Source organism: Gymnoscopelus microlampas (assembly GCF_963454915.1).
Source record: "Gymnoscopelus microlampas genome assembly, chromosome: 8".
In the NCBI taxonomy this organism is placed as follows: domain Eukaryota; kingdom Metazoa; phylum Chordata; class Actinopteri; order Myctophiformes; family Myctophidae; genus Gymnoscopelus; species Gymnoscopelus microlampas.
Genome location: NC_139945.1, coordinates 38,427,472 through 38,445,983, shown reverse-complemented (window position 1 = coordinate 38,445,983; position 18,512 = coordinate 38,427,472). Strand labels below are relative to the sequence as shown.

Sequence of the window (18,512 nt, the reverse complement as noted above, 5' to 3'; positions counted from 1 at the left end):
CCAGAGTCTCTAAGGAAAGTTGCCTTCCCAGTAAAGTTGGTGTGGTTCTCACATAAGGAGAAACAATTCATCATCCTCATCAGGGCAACAGCACGCTGCTGTGAATCATTATACTCCACAACCACAACGTGCTCTGTTTTTATTCATGCCATAATGTTTTGGTCCATCGGTTTGACTGACTACAGCATCTTCAGCCTGAGCTGGCATAATTACAAGTAGTGTCATCATAAGTATAGATGACTTGTTGTCAGCCTTTAATACTCCTCTATAAAAGTTTTCAGATCCAATTACCTTGCGACCATTTTGATCCGTTAGTTTCTTTCCAAACAAAATCCCTTGTCAGACAACATACACATACACATTTGAAATAAGTGTCAAAAGTGGGATAAATAATTATATAGAAATCAGATAATTTTCGTTTTCCCTTATGTCTTCCTGAGGCTAGCACCATGAGTAAGAAGAGGGGAATGCAACATTAACCAACGTTGCCATGGATTTGATTGGTGGATTCAAATTTACTAAATTATGGCAGAAAATCACAGACAACTCAACAGGATAAAAACCACAGACAGCAGTGCACCAAATGCTCTGTGGTGGGCCTACCAAACTGCATGATGAAAATGAATTAGTAACGAACAAGGAACTTGAATGCAGCAATTTCATCATAGTGAATTTGAGGCAAAAAGCTAAAAAGGAGAGAAACGAATCAAAACAAAAGTAAAAGCCTGAACGCAAGCAGCTGGCCTAGTAATGGGAAGCAGGTTGGGCTGGTTGCTAAGTGACAGAGGCTAAGATGAGGGTCCGTAGTTTTGGCCGTGGTTTTGCAGGAAAAACACTCCTCCTCCCTAGTCTGAGACACCCTCTTTCCCTACTGCTGTGGTTCTGACGCTGGCGGAGCAGGACAGGAGGCAGGGCAGGCCAAATGAGAAACAGACGCCCTTCACCCCACTATTGCCTATTTCTCCCTGTGGCTTTTTTTGTTTTCAAAGAAAAAAAAAGGAGCACTCTCCAAAAATAGATTTGGGGCTCGCGTGCCAGTAGGTTTTGAAGGCTTTTTTTTCACTCCCTCTAGTCACGCAAGTTGCCTGGCAAGACCTTGAGGGAGAAGCAGGAAAAAACACAACCCATAAAAGAGGATCAGGGGAAAAAAGTTCTCTGTAAAGTGTTTGGAGAAAGAATCTTGGGAGGCTGAAGATGGAGCATCCCTGGAGTCTGGCCCTCTGCACAGGGAATGAGAGGTAGGGGAGACTTCCGTGCAAGCTGCAGGTATGAGGAGCTTATCGGTAATCCTGGCTTCGGTGGGAAGACCTCTGTCAAGGTCTAGCCTAAATTCAAATGGCAAGTACCATTGGCTTCTCCAGAGAAGAGTCTTGAAGTGCTTGCAGAGGGGAGTGGCCTTTGCCAGTAAATAAAACCAAATGCTAAATATGACTCAAATTCCTTGACATCATGAGACACACTCAACAGACATAATAACAACCATGCCGTCATATTTTAATGCTATTTAATCCTTGCCTGACTGAACACAATAGTTTTCAAACAGTAGACTCTAAGATCAGATCATTTAATCATTGGAATGAGACCTCAGACTACACTGTAAAAAGAAAGACATCAAACTCTATGCACCCAGGAATACAGTACCTGGAGGGCTGCCCATTTTGCTAGTGTCATTATGGAAAGTGTCTTTAAACATGAGACAGTGAAAAGGCCACATTGTACAAGTTGCTCTGCAGCAGCCATGTTAAAACCATTATATCCTCCAGCCATTTTTGACGACTGATGAAAGTGTGTAACGTCACAAGCTGTGACTTTCTTTATTCTGTCAAGGAATGACAAGGGACAGACGACAAGAGATCTTGTTTGAAAAGCAACCAACAGACTAAAATGACCATGAAGCAAATGGTTCTGAACACTTTCATGGAGGAGTAAGGCTGACAACAGAGCTGACATATTTTAGTTTTTTATTACATTCAGTCATCTCTTTATTATTATTACCTTGTTGTTATATCGTATTGTTAGCACAGCCTTGCGGCACGTAACACACCAAAATGTCACTGCGTGTACCTGTATGAGTATATGCAGTGATAAAATCAGTCATATAACCCTCTTGAATCTGACATTCATGACTTATTATTTAGTAATGTGAAATGACCTTACTGTCAGATGGAGTATGCAACATTGCAGCAGATCAGCTACTGTACAGTATAACTGACGAAAAGCATTGAGGATGAAATATTACTACCTCAATATACTCTAAATTCATGCCAGGCTTGAGCCTCAAAAGCAAGGGCATCAACTTCCTTGTCTAAGATTTGTGAAAAGGGTGGTCTTCAACCATTCTCTTTGCTCATAAAAAGGGGGGCATTTTCTCTAGCAGAAGGGGAAGGGTTTACGATTTTGTTTTGTTCTGAACGTTGGCACAATAAAGATATAGCATTTTGAAAAAGTATGTATTTTACAACAGAAGTCACTGGTGAACCATGTTGACCCATGGTTCACTCCAAGTCTATGAATGGATTATTCCGTTTAGGCTCAGAAGTGTGGAACTTATATTTGTCGGAGCACATTAACTTTCTGGGCATTCACAGGGGGCATCAAATTTAAAAAGGGCATTCGTTTTTTTCAACATGTATTTCTGAGTCCCGGCATGCATCTGCCTATGTAGTAAGTACCCCTACTCTCTGCAGTGTTGTTAGCTTTGCTGTCGTGCTGCAATATGTCTACATAGGTGGTGCGCCTGTTTCCCTTCCTGGCTGTGCCTTGGGTTGGCTCCCACAGTGTCAGTTTGCTTGCCACCAGTTATGGGTGCCTGACGCAGTGCCACTGCCCACTACCCAGCCAGCCTCATCCTTCTCTCTCTGAGCTTGTCTGTGACCCGTGGGAGGCACCCGTAGAGGCCCATGTTTTTGATGTGGTCCGCCCATGTGACATCAAGTGCCATTCGTTTGCATTCTTGTGTAGGCGGCCTACAGTACCTTTTCCTGCTGTACTGTGAGCCATTTCTCTGCCCCATACAGTAGTACTGAGTTCTGACTCCACTGTAGCTGCAAACTTCTTCTCTTGATGTCATCTCGCAATTTAGATTTCCACACTGCAAGTGCTCTCCAGACCCTCAGATCCTGTTCCGTCAAAGCAGTCCAGGCACCGCGATATGTGAAGTCCTCGACTACCTCGAGTTGGCAGTGGCAATGGTTTTGTCCTCTGTGTTAAATGCCATTACTTTTGTTTTCTACTGCCTAGTTAAGATGGGTTGAATGCAGAGGACAAATTTCCCCATGGGGATCAATAAAGTATAGCTTAACATATTGTAGTGTCTTCACAAGCAATTTAGAGTTGGAAAGGCAACAAAGGTAAATTGTGAACAATTCATGAAATTAGTTCAAAGTGTTTAAGCCGATGAAATGATCAAACATTTGTTCTCAGGCAAGGATTTCAAAGCCTTGATCTTTTCTCTGAGAAAGAATGGCTCAAAGAAATTAAACCAGCATGAACACTCAGACTACTTAATGATTATATGGAAACATAAAGGGAATGAATGAACTCTTTTGAGTAAACAGTAGTATAATTGTAGGGTTTTAATTAAATACCTGTATATGAACAATGGATACCAGTATTTTTCGCCATAATCACATCTCTGAGATAAAAAAGACACAACCGTTGAAGCATTACTTCATTTAAAATAGAAAGCTATTAAAGATATTGCAATATTGCATGTTAACGGAGCAACGTCTGCTGTGTATCTGATGCAAAAATTATAAGTTTCATTTGGTTTACCCCGGACCTCTAATTTATGTTGTGCGTAATGACTTGGCTTTTGCCTTATGACTCATATAATCTGAGCTGTGTTGTGTATATACTGGCTTGTGATCTGAGGTGCTGTGTCCGAGTTAAACTCTTCAACTCATAACCTGAATTTGCTGTGACACTGTGATGAGTTTACTTGTGCCCAATATATCATCACTGAGCTGTCCCATTTAGCCAACTCCCCAAATCCAATCTTTCCAGTCCAGAGACAAAAGAACTCATCAAGTTGCCTCAATCTTTTTTTCTGCTTTCTGTGTGTGTGTGTGTGTGTGTGTGTGTGTGTGTGTGTGTGTGTGTGTGTGTGTGTGTGTGTGTGTGTGTGTGTGTGTGTGTGTGTGTGTGTGTGTGTGTGTGTGTGTGTGTGTGTGTGTGTGTGTGTGTCGCTCTCTCTGGGGTGGGAGGGCATGTGCGCAATTACTCAGAATACCGCAGGGTTTGGGTTACAACTCCTTGAGCAGTAGAGGCAGACCCTGGCGCACAGATGTATAGCTGGTCCAGTTTCAGCTCTGTTTCATCAGGCAGCCAGGGTTCTGGCCAGCTCTGGGCCATCTGAGGGTGATGCAATGTACTGTACACTCATGACGGATAGAGCTAGATAATGAAAAATGATGCATATTGGTATTATTACCAAATTGCATTGATTTATCATTGAAAGGACCTGTCCTGCATACAAAAAAGGTTTCAAAAGATAAATGGTGTATTTATGCAGCGTCTTCATCCAAAGCGCTTTAGAAATGTGCATTACATTCACCCATTCACACTGACGGTAGAGGAAACCATGCAAGGCACCAACGTGCTCACTGGGAGCATTTAGAGGTTTTGCTCAAGGATACTTCGACACTGACACAGGAGGAGCCGGGTTCAAACCGGGCACCTACAGATTCCCAAGCAGCCGATCTGCCTCCTGAGCCACTACTGCCCCTTCATACTGTATTATTTGATCAAACTCCTGCAGTTCAATAAAACTGGAGAACTCCTGCAGTTCTCCAGTTGTATTGACGTTTCAATTGAGAATATAAATTTATCATCATTTTATTTTTTCGAACATGGAAGCACTTTTAAATAAGTACTGTTTGAGTGCAGGTATTCAGGTTTAAATACCAGTGCTTTAAATTTCAGTATTTTGCATCCTAGCCCTTACAGTAGCTATATGTTTGTACTGTATGCGTGTATGATGTTGTAGGAAATTTAAGAAACAATACAAAAAATGGGAACAAATATTTAAAAAGATAACTAAACACAACTAAAGGGGTTGTAAGAGATTTTTGTTTTTGTTTTGTTCAAATAAATGTTAAAATAGCTGTACTGTATATTCCAGAAGCAATCATAGACTGTTCAGTAACAGGGGTCTCCCCATGCATCTCTCCAAACCTTTTAGTATACAGAAAATACATTTTCAGGATACCAGTTTTATCCAATCAGAAGAGAGAAGAATACATGATATGCAAGTGAAATTGAAAGTGATGAGGTAAAAAAAAAAGGGTCTGACAAAATTGGAACTGGAACACTATAAAATTAAATGGATACTGATAAATGATCTTTTTCTCTCCTGATTGGATAACATTGGTATCCTGACCTAAAAAAATCTGTTTACCAAAGAGCTGGAGAGATGGGAAGACCCCTGTTACTGAACAAAGTCACTCTATAGCAATGATTACTATCGAGATGTAGAACTTTCCCGTCCCTTTTCTTATTTTTATTTTTTCAAAAATGTACAACTTACCCCCTTTAAGTGAAGGAGAACATTGCTTTGATACTTTGAGAAAATAATGCAATAACATACATTACATATTATTCCCTGGTGTAGTCAATGTTAAAATCTTGTGAGAGATGCTTTTCTAAGTCATAATGGACATTAATCTTGATGGTTCACACATCATGCAACTAGTATCTCACTTCAATCAATCACACTTCTTGCCCACATCTTCCAGTAATCAAAGATACATAGAAAACGGTAATAAATGAATTATGGAACTTTGGCTGAATGTATCATTTATATGTCTGTACCTAATGATGAGGTTGGTGTAAGAATATACATTAGCTGGTGAAAAGTAAACCTTACTATTTTGATTCACTTCACAGACCATATGCTGCTAATTTGTAAAAATAAATATTGTAGATTAGGGTTGGATAGGCAATAAGCCTATATACAGTATCATGGCAAGCCATTTGATGTTTCTAATGCACATGTTATGCTGGCATAGTGGCTATAAGAGTTTATACTGTAAGAGCCTGTTCTTACAGTACTTCCAGTGAGAGCAATAGCAACTTCCTGTCCAGAGAATGGGTTGATGCTGCTTTAATGGATGCTCTATTGTCGATTATTTATACTCTATCCTCTGTTGAAGCAGTTGAATCATGTACTGTATCACTCTCACTCGGAGTGAAACAGATTTGGAAATGGTCACAGTGGGAGGTCTTTACTCCTGGCCCTGTGAGACTGATTTTATACAGTGGTCATTGCCAAATCATTGTTCAGTGAATGTGTGTCATTTCAAATATGTATATCAGGTTCCAAATAACTCCCTGATGTCTATCCATTAGATCTAATGTGGTCGCTCGGGAATGGTTATGCCATTGACGGCATCATTTACATTTTAAATTAGACTAATCTAATTTATATGTTGGAATACATTTTTCCATGGTTGTACTTCTACTTAAAAACAATTATTAGATAAGGATCAAATGATAGACAAGGCTACAAAGTGGTTAACATAATTCATACAAAACAATCATTCTGTGCAGAGAAAAGAAAAAGTAGAGGCAGTATTGTTTGACATTAAAGTACTTTAATCAGGCACTTTGATCAAAATGTCTCTGAACAAGTCTAGAATGTTCGAAAATATTCTGAGAACCATCTCTTTTGTGTGGCACTATTGTATTCACTGTTTGAACAACAAATTAAACATGAATAGCAGATAATAACACTGTTCAAATCATACATTGCAAAACAAACAACATGGTACCTTCATTGTAGGAAAATAGGTAGTTTTCAAGATTTTTTGGCCATGGTCAAAAAATGGCAATGTAGGCTATTTCTAAATAATTTAACTACTGCTGAGATGATATTCCCATAAGAATAAATAAAAGTAGAAGTTAGTGTTCTAACTATTAACACAGTATCAATGTGACTATAAACCTGTCAAGGAAACAAACTTTAGCTTGAGAAATGAAAGGAAAATGTAACTTCCAGATTTAGGCCATGGAAGGGCTCTAGGCAATCATAAAAGAAAACTTGTACAGGAGTGTTTTTGCGAAGGCTGTCAAAACCTTAAGAATAACACATGAATGCATCTGAACTTGGTATGTTAATGACCATGTCATATTCTCATTATGGCTAAAAGTGTAAATAGAATAGACTATTATTAATCAATGACGAACAACATTCCCTTGTGCTTGATCATTCATAAATGCTAAGCTAAATTCTTATTACCAACATAACATAACTTACAGTATTTTTGTTAAGAAATAGTATCTGACAACATAGTACTCTACTATATAGACATTCGTAGTGTAGAAAGAGAGCCCATGGTCCAGATTAGCATTAATGATAATGTGTGTAAAACATACTCTCCTGAAATCTAATCAAATATCTAATCTTTGTGGTCCAAACTGTATGTTAGGATACTGGAAAATAACCCATTGATACTGAGCTTGGATTATGTTAACCCAGTTGATGGCCAATCACAATGAACAAATGAGATTAATTAATGAATTCTCAGGAATGTTATAACCTCGTGGGAAATTGCAAACTGAGCAGCTTATCTGCATTGTAACTAATGGCGGTAAAGCTGCTTTGGGTTCTGCTTTATTATACAGTAGCTATGTTAGCTGAAAAGCAAACACTGGGCAAAGGTAAGGCTTGTTGTGATAAGTTAAAGCAGGGTCACCTGAAAATTAGGGCAGATACTTTGTAACTGTTTATCAGGTTTGAAATTCCTTCAAAGAGAATAAAGTAAGTGTGTTTGGAGCTATGACAGCATATAAAATGTTCATCACAGTGAATTGTAATGAGAGAGCATTCACTTGATTCCTTGAAATTCTTATCGCACAATACTGTATTCCAACTGATGTTTCATTTGTTCCAGCAAGGATGCTTCTTCTTTTATAAATATTTACAAGCCTCTGGTACAAAATCCCAAATCATAAAACATTAAGGTTGAGCTTCATTTAAAACCACAAGAAGTTAAGAATGACAGGAAATAGAACCAAGTTACAGTACAAACAAGTATACAGTACGAGCTACAAATATACAAATATAGAAATATATTCTGAGGTTATCGCAACCTTCGACACAATAATGCCATTCCTTGTCAGAAGCCATATGTCAGTATAAAAATATAGACAGAAAAATGCTTTTTGTACAAAATATTGACATCACAATGAATCCCCATTTGAATGTGCAAATTGACACTAATCAACCGGAGAAAAAGGCATTGTCCATTTTGACCTGTTAGTCATGTAGTTCCATTCATTTTCTCTTCATTAGGTACCACACCCTCAGCTACAGTATACAAACTGCTTAGTATAATCCTGTGTATCTGTCCATTGGAATCAAGCAGTGTGGCAGTGAGTGTGAGAATGGGGTTACATCCCCCTCTTGTCATACAGTAGAACTATCCTGAACTCCTGTCTAGTTTTACAGTCAGGAGTTCAATCTTTAGATGAACTTTTGGGATTTAAATCCTTATCTCTGCCTCCTCGCTGTGCTCTAGATTGTGCTCAGTCGTGCTGATCATGGAAGCTGAGGGACCCTGGGAGACATTGAAGGGAGTTATTGCTGGAGAGCGGGCTGCTAGTGGTGAGAGCGAGGGGGAGAAACTTGGAGACATGGCGACTGATGAGATGGATCCCTCACTACTGAGGGGAGATCTCCTAAAGGAAGCCAGGTGGGGGAATGTCCTCCCCACGGCGGGCTTTGTGGGTACAGTTTTGGCCCCTGGATGAGCCACAGAGGTAATAAGGGGTGGGGGGTCAATTCTCGGTTCGGCCTTTGCTTTGTGAAATGGCCGGCGGGGATTAGGAGGAGCTGTTTCATCCTTTAACCGTGCTATTTCTGTGAATACATTAGCTAAAGGCTGGAACTGAGGACACCAGTTCAAGAGGTAGTCCCAGTTATAGCTGCCCCTCAACTCCTCATCACTGGCCACTATGGCTGTAAGGGAGCCATCCACAGCGGGCTTTCCATCCTCTGGGAAAGCATAGTCTTTAGGGTGTGAGATGTTGAGCCCTCGTCCCACACCTAAATATCCACCTCCTTCATCCCTATAAACTGGTACCTGGCCAGCTAATAGAGTGCCATTCAAACTTCCCAGTTTCTTTCCTTTAAACCACTGGTTGGCATCTATAGAGGGATCACAAGACACATCCGACAGCTGGTCTGCATCCTGCTGAATACCAGAGTCTGGGCCTCGGGCAGAGATGCGCTCTTGCATGGAGGAGGAGATGCTGGACACGCGAGGATACTCATTGATCATCCTGATCTCATCATCCTCCGCAGCCTCCGCCTCCGCAGAACCACGGCCGCTTGAGTGGGATGGGTCCAGTGACCCACCGCGGGTGTATGGCCCCCCGCTGTTCCCACCCTGATCAGGAGTATATCCAGGAAGGGCCTGGTGGTAGATCATTTCATTCCCTGCCAATTTAGTCTCCTCTAGCTTGTGCAACACCGTGCCTGACACTGGTGTCCGGCTGCAGGTTTTGTGTTGTGTCTTCTGACGTCTGAATTTGACAAAGAACAGTGCCACAGCAACAATCACAAGGATGACTATGGTCCCAAGGGAGACCGCAATCACACTGACAAGCAACATGTTCATGTCCGTGGAGAGACCAAAAGAGGAATGGGTCACATCGATGGTGACCAGGGTGGTAGCTGTACGGGATGTCTCCAGAGGGCTGTGGGCGGTCACATCCAGAGTCATCAGGCGCACCTCTCTCTTGGAGCGGCTCACGTGTCGGCTGTAGCTATCCATCTTCAGGGAAATGACGCCTGTGGATTTGTTGACCTCAAAGTAAGGAGAGCTCTCCGCTAGAGAGTAGAGGACAATACCATCCACGCCGCCGTCCTCATCTCTAGCGTGCACTTCACCAATGCTCTGCTCTTTCTTTGCCCCCTCGGGCACTTGGAAGGAGAACTCTGAGGGAGAAAAAACAGGATCATACTCGTCCTCCCCTGTCACATACACTTGGAGTGTGACTGTGGCTGAGTAGTTGCCGGCATCCATAGCAAGAGCCGCAAAATGGAAGGAGTTCACCTTTTCAAAGTCAAACGTGGAGCGTGTCCGCACTTCTCCCGAAGTTTGGTTAATGAGGAAAGCTTCTTTTCCCTCCCGAGAGTTGTCTAACATATAGTATTTCAACTGACCATAGACTCCTCTGTCATGGTCAATGGCGTGCAACATGGTGACTAAGGCATTCTGGGGCTGGTTCTCCTTGATGCTAGCAGTAAGTACCTGGAGGGGGAAGTAGGGCTTGTTATCATTGATGTCTTTCACCTCCACGCTGACTGGGGCCAAGGTGTAGTGACCTTGACCATCAGTGGCCTGGACCACAATCACATGGGAAGACTGCCGCTCATTGTCCAGGGGTCTCTGAAGCATCAGGGCCCCTGTCCACTGGTCCACATGGAACAGGCCTGTCTCATCGCCTGAACTTATGAAGTACTGCACCTCTGCATTGGGAGCAGAATCTGGGTCAGTGGCAGACAGATGTAAGATCTCCGTCCCGGCCACTGCCGCCTCGCTCAGCACCACACTGTACTCCGCTCGGCTAAAGGCTGGCGGGTTGTCGTTGGTGTCTATAACGCTGATGATGATCGGCACACTGGAGCTACGTTGAGGGATGCCGCGATCGGACACCACGACCGTCAGATTGTAACTGGGAACTGCTTCAAAGTCCAGCCCCTCTGCGAGAATCAGGCTGCCCACTGTCTGAAAGCCCCGGCCCTCCAGGAACCGCACGCTGCTTTCAATCTGGAAGGTGTTGCCGGCATTGCCGTTAGCAATGGCAAAGTCAAAACCACAGTTGTCCCTCGACAGGTCTCCGTCCAAAGCCTCAAAGGTCAGGATGGTGGATCCAGGGAGTCCATCCTCCGATACAGTAGCTTTGTACTCTGATTGGTGGAAGATAGGGGCGTTGTCGTTGATGTCATTCACTTGCACCTGCACAGTAGCGATGGACGAAAGAGATGGGGTGCCCTGGTCCCGAGCCTCGATCACTACCAAGATGGATGGGCTCTGATAATCAAACTCTGTCTTCTGGGTGATGAACAAGGTACCTGTTGGGAAACAGTTAGGAAAACAGTTAGGAACAAGATTGTTGACATTATTGTAATCAACTGTAAAGGTTTCTTTAAACTCTCAATAATCTCTAATTCATTAATTAGGCTGTTCTAGACAAAACAGTCAAGGAGAAAGGAAATATTAATAAAAAATAAAACAACACGTGTACTGACATCTGGGGTTATAGCTTGTTTAAAATAAGAAAGCATACAGTATGGAACAAATGACAATCTATAACTCTTAAGTTCCACCTTTGAGAAGACCCGTAAAGGATGTTGATGGTCCAAAACAATGGAACAAGTAATCTTACGGCACAATTTAACAATGAACATAAACAGTAATATATTGTTTCAGTTTGCAATTCCCATGGCAAAACTAAATAAAAAGTGTAGACTGAAGCATGTTTGATATTACACTTAATGAAGCTAGTGGGTTGGCAACAAACATCACAGGTGTGTGTGTGTGTGTGTGTGTGTGTGTGTGTGTGTGTGTGTGTGTGTGTGTGTGTGTGTGTGTGTGTGTGTGTGTGTGTGTGTGTGTGTGTGTGTGTGTGTGTGTGTGTGTGTGTGTGTGTGTGTGTGTGTGTGTGTGTGTGTGTGTGTGTGTGTGTGTGTGTGCCTGCATGAGTGTGAGTGTGGGAGAGAGGTGGAGGGTGTACTATAGTGTGAGGGCTCAACCTTTGATGTAACAGCAACATCTTTATGATCACAGAGAGAGAACCTTCAGGGGTTGACACAATGACACTAACGGTTGCCCGACTGCCTGTGGCAAGTAAATAAAACGTTCGGGCAAGTGGAGTTTGCTTTCAGGTTGCGGGCAAGTGCATTCGGTCTTCATTAAATATGATTGGCTATTCATGAAGAACAATGCTACCTTTTTACAACTATCAGTTGCACTCATTCTGGTTTCTCAAAGTGACTGTCACCACTCTGCAGTTATCGATTGAATTTGTTCTACAAGCGCACATTTTACCTATCATTTTACAACGATAGTATAACGATTTACGACCTCTGGGCAAGTAGAACATGACCTGTTCTTGCGTGACAGGCAAGTGCCTCGGAGACCTTAGTGTCAACCCTTTAATGCAATATTTTGTAGACGCCGAGTTTAATAACACAACTGAATCAAATAGCATTAAACGGGAATTTCACTTTAAAACACTTCTGGGGTAATTTTCATGTCTTGTCAGACTTGTGTGGACATCCTAAGCAGTTTTTAAGTTGCTTGATTCAATATTTGACATTCATTTGATCAGACATGCCCCCTCCTGTAAGCCCAATCAACTTCAATCAACTTCAAACTCCAAACTCCATGAAGACTCATTGAAAACAGACGTCCCTGGTTTTTCTGACTGATTCGTCCATAGTTATTTCATGCATGGACTTCATGGATTTCATGCATGGACTTATAGGACTCCTTGATGCAACATTACATTACAGAAAATATTAACATAAGGAATCAGAAAATGAAGGTCCCCCCATTCATTAGAAAGACTATATCAGTCACCAGACCCAGGGATGTGTGTTTTCAATGAGTAACATCAAGTTTGAAATTGAAGGGGCTTATATAGAGGGGGGGGGGTCTGATTAAATGAATATCAAATATATAATTAAGCAACTTAAAAACTTTCTGGGGTGTGGATGTGAAAATGACCCCAGAAGTGTTTTAAAGGGAAAATCCGCTTTAAAGGACCACTTCACATATTTTGATTTAAATAGTCCTCACTAATGCTCCTCATAAGATGGCACAATTTCTCTGAGGAGGGCTGTGGACAGTTCACCTGCCAACCAGTGACATCATCGGTTGGCAGGATTGGTAATTTCAAACAAGGTCATTTAAAAAAAAAAGTCATTCATGCAAGAATAATGTCTTGTATTTCAGGATGCTAACTTTCTAGGAAGAAAAAGGCAGTAGTTTCTAATAGCTTGGATTCCCCATTGATGATGACATTGGTAGGCAGGTTTCTGAACTGTCCAAGGCCTCCCAATGAGACCCAGAGTGAGCTGATGGAAATTGTGCCGTCTTATAATGAGCGTTAGCGAGGACCAATTATAAGAAGATAAGGTTGAAAATTGGTGACGTGCTCCTTTATGTCCTGTTTTCACTAACTTTTAATGGTCTAAATGATGCCGTGTGATGCATTAGGGAACGTCTCCTTTTTCTGAAGCGGTTTCTGAAAAGACTGGGAAACACTTGAAAACAACATGAGTGAATGTAACAATGCTACCGTTGTTTGGGTCGATGTAGAATATGTCCCTGCTGGATGACATCACTTTGTATGTGATCTTCCCATTCTCCCCGGTGTCCCGATCAGTGGCTGTCACTGTGACGACTGCACTGCCTGCTGGGAGGTGCTCTGACACAGTTACCTGAAATGTTGATCAACATGATACATGATGTTACACGGTGGTGTAATGGTGATGGTGGACAAGTCCAGTACTTGAGTCAAAGTATAGAAACTCCTCGTCAAATATGACTCAACTACAAGTGAAATTTGCAGTCACATTTGTATTTTAATTACTGGAGTATTTAAGTACGGTATTTAAAAGTACAAATTATGAAGTCCATTTTCTTTTAAATATCAATGCATTGCTGTATAAAACGTTTGACATTTTCGAAATAAATTCTAAGATTTTCCCGTTTTTTTCTAATCTATAGCTTGTAGATCTGCTATTTTCACTATTTTGAAGTAGGGCTTCAGTAGTCAATTCATAATGTACGTTTCCCCTTCCTAGAAATGTAGTGGCGTCAAAAGTACAATATTTGTCTAAGTATGAAATGTAGTGGAGTCTCAAATAAAGTACAAAAACTAAAAAAAAATTACTCAAGTACGTAACAGTACTCAAGTAAATGTACTTTGTTGCTGTCCACCAGTGGTTGCATGCTCAAACATGATGTTATGCTGAGCAGAGGGACATGAAGGTGTGATCGAGTACTATACTACGCATGGATGGATTATAGACTGGTCCAGTGCCCAGGGGCCCTTGTTTACATTCTAAAAGACTGCAAACAAGTCTCTACGTGTGCCTTCTTGACCCACAAAGGCCTTACAACCCGAGTACTGTGTTAGCGTGCCCTCTCGACTGCCCATTCTGGGTAGCCTCAAAGATAATTGGCCTAGGGGCCCCTAGCAAGTCTAAATCCGTCCCTGACTGTACGTACCTGATACAGGTCCTGGGTGAAGGTGGGGGTGTTATCGTTCACATCCTCCACCAGCACGGTGAGGTTGGCCCGGCTTTGGTGTTTGGAGTCTGAGGAGTGTATGATCAGACTGTACCAGGTCCTCTCCTCATAGTCCAGCGCGCCAGTCAGAGAAACCCACCCGCCGTAGCGATGGATCCCAAACATGCCCTGGCAGTCTGCCTCCAGGTACAGCATGTAGGACAGGGCTGGTCCAGAGTCCACGTCATTTCCTGTGACCTGCGTGATCATTGTGCCAATCACAGTGTCTGTATGGCGTGTGTGTGTGTGTGTGTGTGTGTGTGTGTGTGTGTGTGTGTGTGTGTGTGTGTGTGTGTGTGTGTGTGTGTGTGTGTGTGTGTGTGTGTGTGTGTGTGTGTGTGTGTGTGTGTGTGTGTGTGTGTGTGTGTGTGTGTGTGTGTGTGTGTGTGTGTGTGTGTGTGTGTGTGTGTGTGGGAGGGGGGGAGGTGAGGGGTGAAGACACAAGAACAATTCAAGTTTATTCCGCAGAATGGATGTAAAAGACTCACAATCAATCTCAAGTAATCTCAAGTGTGTGTGTGTGTGTGTGTGTGTGTGTGGGGGGGGGGGGGGGGGAGGGGGAAGGGGTGAAGACACATGAACAATTCAAGTTTATTCCGCAGAATGGATGTCAAAGACTCACAATCAATCTCAAGTACAGCTTAAAAAAAAATCCTCTGTATTAAAAAACATAAAGGAAAAGAAAAACATGATGTTCCGGAAAACCCTTGACATCAAATAGACAGGAAATCAACTCGGAGGAACTCGGCAGTAGAGGGTTTCATCAAGGGGTCAGACCTTTATCACTGAGTCCCGCTGAGTGTGCTGAGTATGATATGGGTCTTGATAAGATCACTGGACTGACTTTCACTGAGAAGTTGACTTACCCTCAGGCACCCGGATCTCCTGAGGCAGAGGAATTGTGGGACTGTTGTCATTAAGGTCGATGATGATCACAGTCAGCGTGGCAGAGCCAGCGAGCCGCGGGGTTCCCCGGTCGGTTGCCGTAACAACAAGCCTGGTGCCACAAAATAAATGTCAGTGTCTGGACTTTGCTTTTTATCTTTTATGAACCATGTTTCACAACGTTTCATCTTCCCCTTAGAACCCGCGTCTCATTTTCAGACTGAGCATTAAAAGAGATTTATTCCTCAGTGCAACAAGAAAAGGTATTTTTGGGGAAAGTGAAATGGTACAGTGGAAATGACTGCAAGTTAAACTTTAAATATCAGCCAGAAGGAGCTGATTTGAGAAGAACCACATGGCAAGCTGCTACATTTACTCTTTATGTATGCCATACACTCCTTAACCACTTGAACGTATAGCATCAGCATGGGCGGAACATTCTCCCCAAAATAGCAGATCTACAACCCCTATAGCTTGCAGATATTTTCGGCAAAGAGATTTGGTGTAGACGGGAAAAAGGAACGGAGCAAGTAGCCAACACCAGTCAACTATGTATTAGTTTACTAAGTATAGAGGGTTTATGGAAGTATTCCACAGAAATAATGGTGCTGTAAATCTGAGGGAAGAAAACAGAGCAAGCCTCACTTTGTTTGTGTCCAGATCTCCCTGTCCATGATGGCTGCAGTGGTGATGCTGCCGGTCAGTGGGTCGATCTTAAACAAGCCGCTCATGGATGATGACCTGATGGAGTAGGTCACCTGGCCATTCTGACCTTGGTCTAGGTCATCTGCCAAAACCTAAGGAAATGACCAGATTGAAAATGAAAACAAAGAAATGTGTTTAACATCAGTGTAAAGGGAACTAGTGAGCAATATTGGACTTGGAAGTCTGGGTTTGTAAAAAAAAAACAAAGACCTCAGTGGCCCTGGCTTCATGGCACAACGGAATCTATGTATTCAACATGGATGTTGAAAAGCATAAGGAAAAGAACACAATCACTTCTCAGTGGGACTGAAACTGTCCAGATCTCTAAAGTTTTAGCTGAGTGTTTTCTATTCTACAACTTCACACTTAAATGCATGCCAACCATAATACATGCATGGGGACAAGCTACTGCACCTGAATAATGGGGAAATCGTAGCCCTGTGCCTCTCTAATGTAAGCTACATAGTTCTGGAGCTGGAAGCGTGGCAAGTTGTCATTGACGTCCTGCAGGATTAGGTTGACGGCCATGTAGGAGCTGGAGGACGCCGTTTCAGCTTTCACCACAAGGCGGAGTCTTGGGGTCTCCTCAAAGTCCAGTCCTTCAGATTTCTGGACCCAAATTTCACCTATTATGGTTAAAAACGACAACAGTGGCTCAGAGAAGGATCACCATTGCATACAGTATACTTTGGAGACTGCTTTTCTTGTGCACCTTTACATTCTAAAACTATCACTGCACTTACCAGTAGTGGAGCTGATTCCAAAAGACTGCATTCTGTTTCCACTAAATATACTGTAGTTGATACCAGATCGGGAGCCATCAGGGTACTGCGCCTGCGTCTGAGTAACCACAGTGCCTGGAAGATAAAATAACAACAACACATAATGAATTTCGTTGCTGTCGGGCAGAAACCTTGTATGTCTAAATGTGTCACTTTTCATGAAATGGACTAAATAACCTGCGTTCCAATGGATCCAGTGTAGTTATTATTTTGTCACAAGCTCTTGTTAATACTTTTCATTTGTTAAATATGTATAAAGCCCACAGACAGACTTAACCACTTTCAACCAGATTTTTTTGGGCATATCATTATAGGTGGAAAAAAAGTTTAAAGGAAAAAAAAAGAAATAGCAGATCTTCAAGCTCACAAGACGCTGCCTCACAACGCATTGTGAGGTTGTAGATCGAATCAAGCGGGGGAAAAAGATGAAATATGGAGTTACAAGGTGTGTGCCCGACAGCGACAATATATCACTCTATCCATGAAATTTACCCTATCGTCCCTAAACCGGGCAGGACAGCGTGCAAAGGTGAATACTCTGTGTTTTACAAACCTTTGGCAGCATTCTCCTGCAGGCTGATGTCCCGTGCGTTGCGACTGAAGCGGATGCCCCTGTAGCTCTGCTCCCTGATGTAAATGATCACCACCCCCAGGGAGGACTGAGACGGGCTTCCCTGGTCCATAGCCTCCACTATCAGTGTCCTCTGGCTCTGGGTGAGAGACTGCAGCTTCTCCGTGGCCTGGATGTCCCCGGTCAGGGAGTTGATGGTGAAGCCCCTCACAGGGCTGGCAAAGCGGTAGAACACGGAGCCGTTGGCCCCAAAGTCCTTGTCCTCTGCCCTCATGGTGGCCAACACTCTGCGGTTGGACACGCTGCCGGCGGAGATGTTGAGGATGAGCGGGTCCTGGATGAAGAAGGGAGCGTTGTCGTTCACGTCCTGAATGTAGACGGTGACCTGAGCAGTGGAGTTGCGTGGGTTGGACGGGGAGGAGTCCGTGGCACAGACCTCAAAGCTGTACGCGGCGGTTTTCTCTCTGTCCAGGGGTGCTGCTGTGATGATGCGGCCCGTGCTTTGGTCTATGATGAACATGCTCTGAGCGCCGCCCGTCAGGAAGTAGAGCACCTGGCTGTTGGCGCCCTGGTCTACATCTATGGCTTTTACCTCCAGAACCAGGGAGCCAATGGGGACGTCCTCGGACACGTCTGCCGTGTAGCCGCTGCTCTGGAACTGGGGACTGTTGTCGTTGATGTCCAGGACGGTCACCTCCACCGTGGCTGTGCTGCTGAGCGGTGGGCTACCCTGGTCCTGGGCTGTCACTGTCAGCGTGTAGCTAGCCCTCTTTTCTCTGTCCAGGGACCTTGAGGTGGACAGAACACCCGAACGTCTGTCCAAGATGAAATCTCCCAATGGATCCCCACCTGCAAATGTTAAAAACACGAATAATGCACAACATATTTGTCAGGTTCCCAGGCTATCTCACCATCGGATCGTGCCATAAATAGTAAATATCAATGTCTGACCAGTAATATGCGGGTCACTAGCTGCAAGGATGCATAAAATATAGTACAATAAGTGAAGAGAAAATGTCACCTGTAATCTTGTAGTTAATCTCCACACTGTCCCCAGTGTCCTGGTCAGTGGCTTGGAGGGTGAAGAGAGCCAGCGGCTCCAGGTTTTCAGGCACCTCCAGACTATATAAGAGCCTTCCAAACACAGGTGCATTGTCATTCTCATCAAGTACTCTGATCTTTACAGTGGCTTTCGCATGGTTGGGTGGCAGGCCTCCGTCTTTAGCGTATACTATCAGGACAAAAAACATAATGAAGAAGAAG

The 18,512-nt window shown here is 43.1% G+C and overlaps 1 protein-coding gene across 1 annotated transcript in view; it reads right to left on the bottom strand.

Annotated features, from left to right (window-relative positions):
* Positions 1 to 6,622: 6,622 nt before the first annotated feature.
* Positions 6,623 to 18,512, bottom strand: part of dchs1a (dachsous cadherin-related 1a) — a 111,500-nt gene continuing 99,610 nt past the window's right edge. The window contains exons 13-21 of the mRNA XM_084064827.1: positions 18,271 to 18,480; positions 17,232 to 18,098; positions 16,640 to 16,753; positions 16,311 to 16,522; positions 15,837 to 15,988; positions 15,173 to 15,303; positions 14,247 to 14,533; positions 13,312 to 13,453; positions 6,623 to 11,080 (exon numbers count right to left, since the gene is read on the bottom strand). Of these exons, the coding sequence (XP_083920953.1) occupies positions 8,484 to 11,080; positions 13,312 to 13,453; positions 14,247 to 14,533; positions 15,173 to 15,303; positions 15,837 to 15,988; positions 16,311 to 16,522; positions 16,640 to 16,753; positions 17,232 to 18,098; positions 18,271 to 18,480 (4,712 nt within the window). The 3' untranslated portion in view covers positions 6,623 to 8,483. The remainder of the gene's footprint in view (positions 11,081 to 13,311; positions 13,454 to 14,246; positions 14,534 to 15,172; positions 15,304 to 15,836; positions 15,989 to 16,310; positions 16,523 to 16,639; positions 16,754 to 17,231; positions 18,099 to 18,270; positions 18,481 to 18,512) is intronic.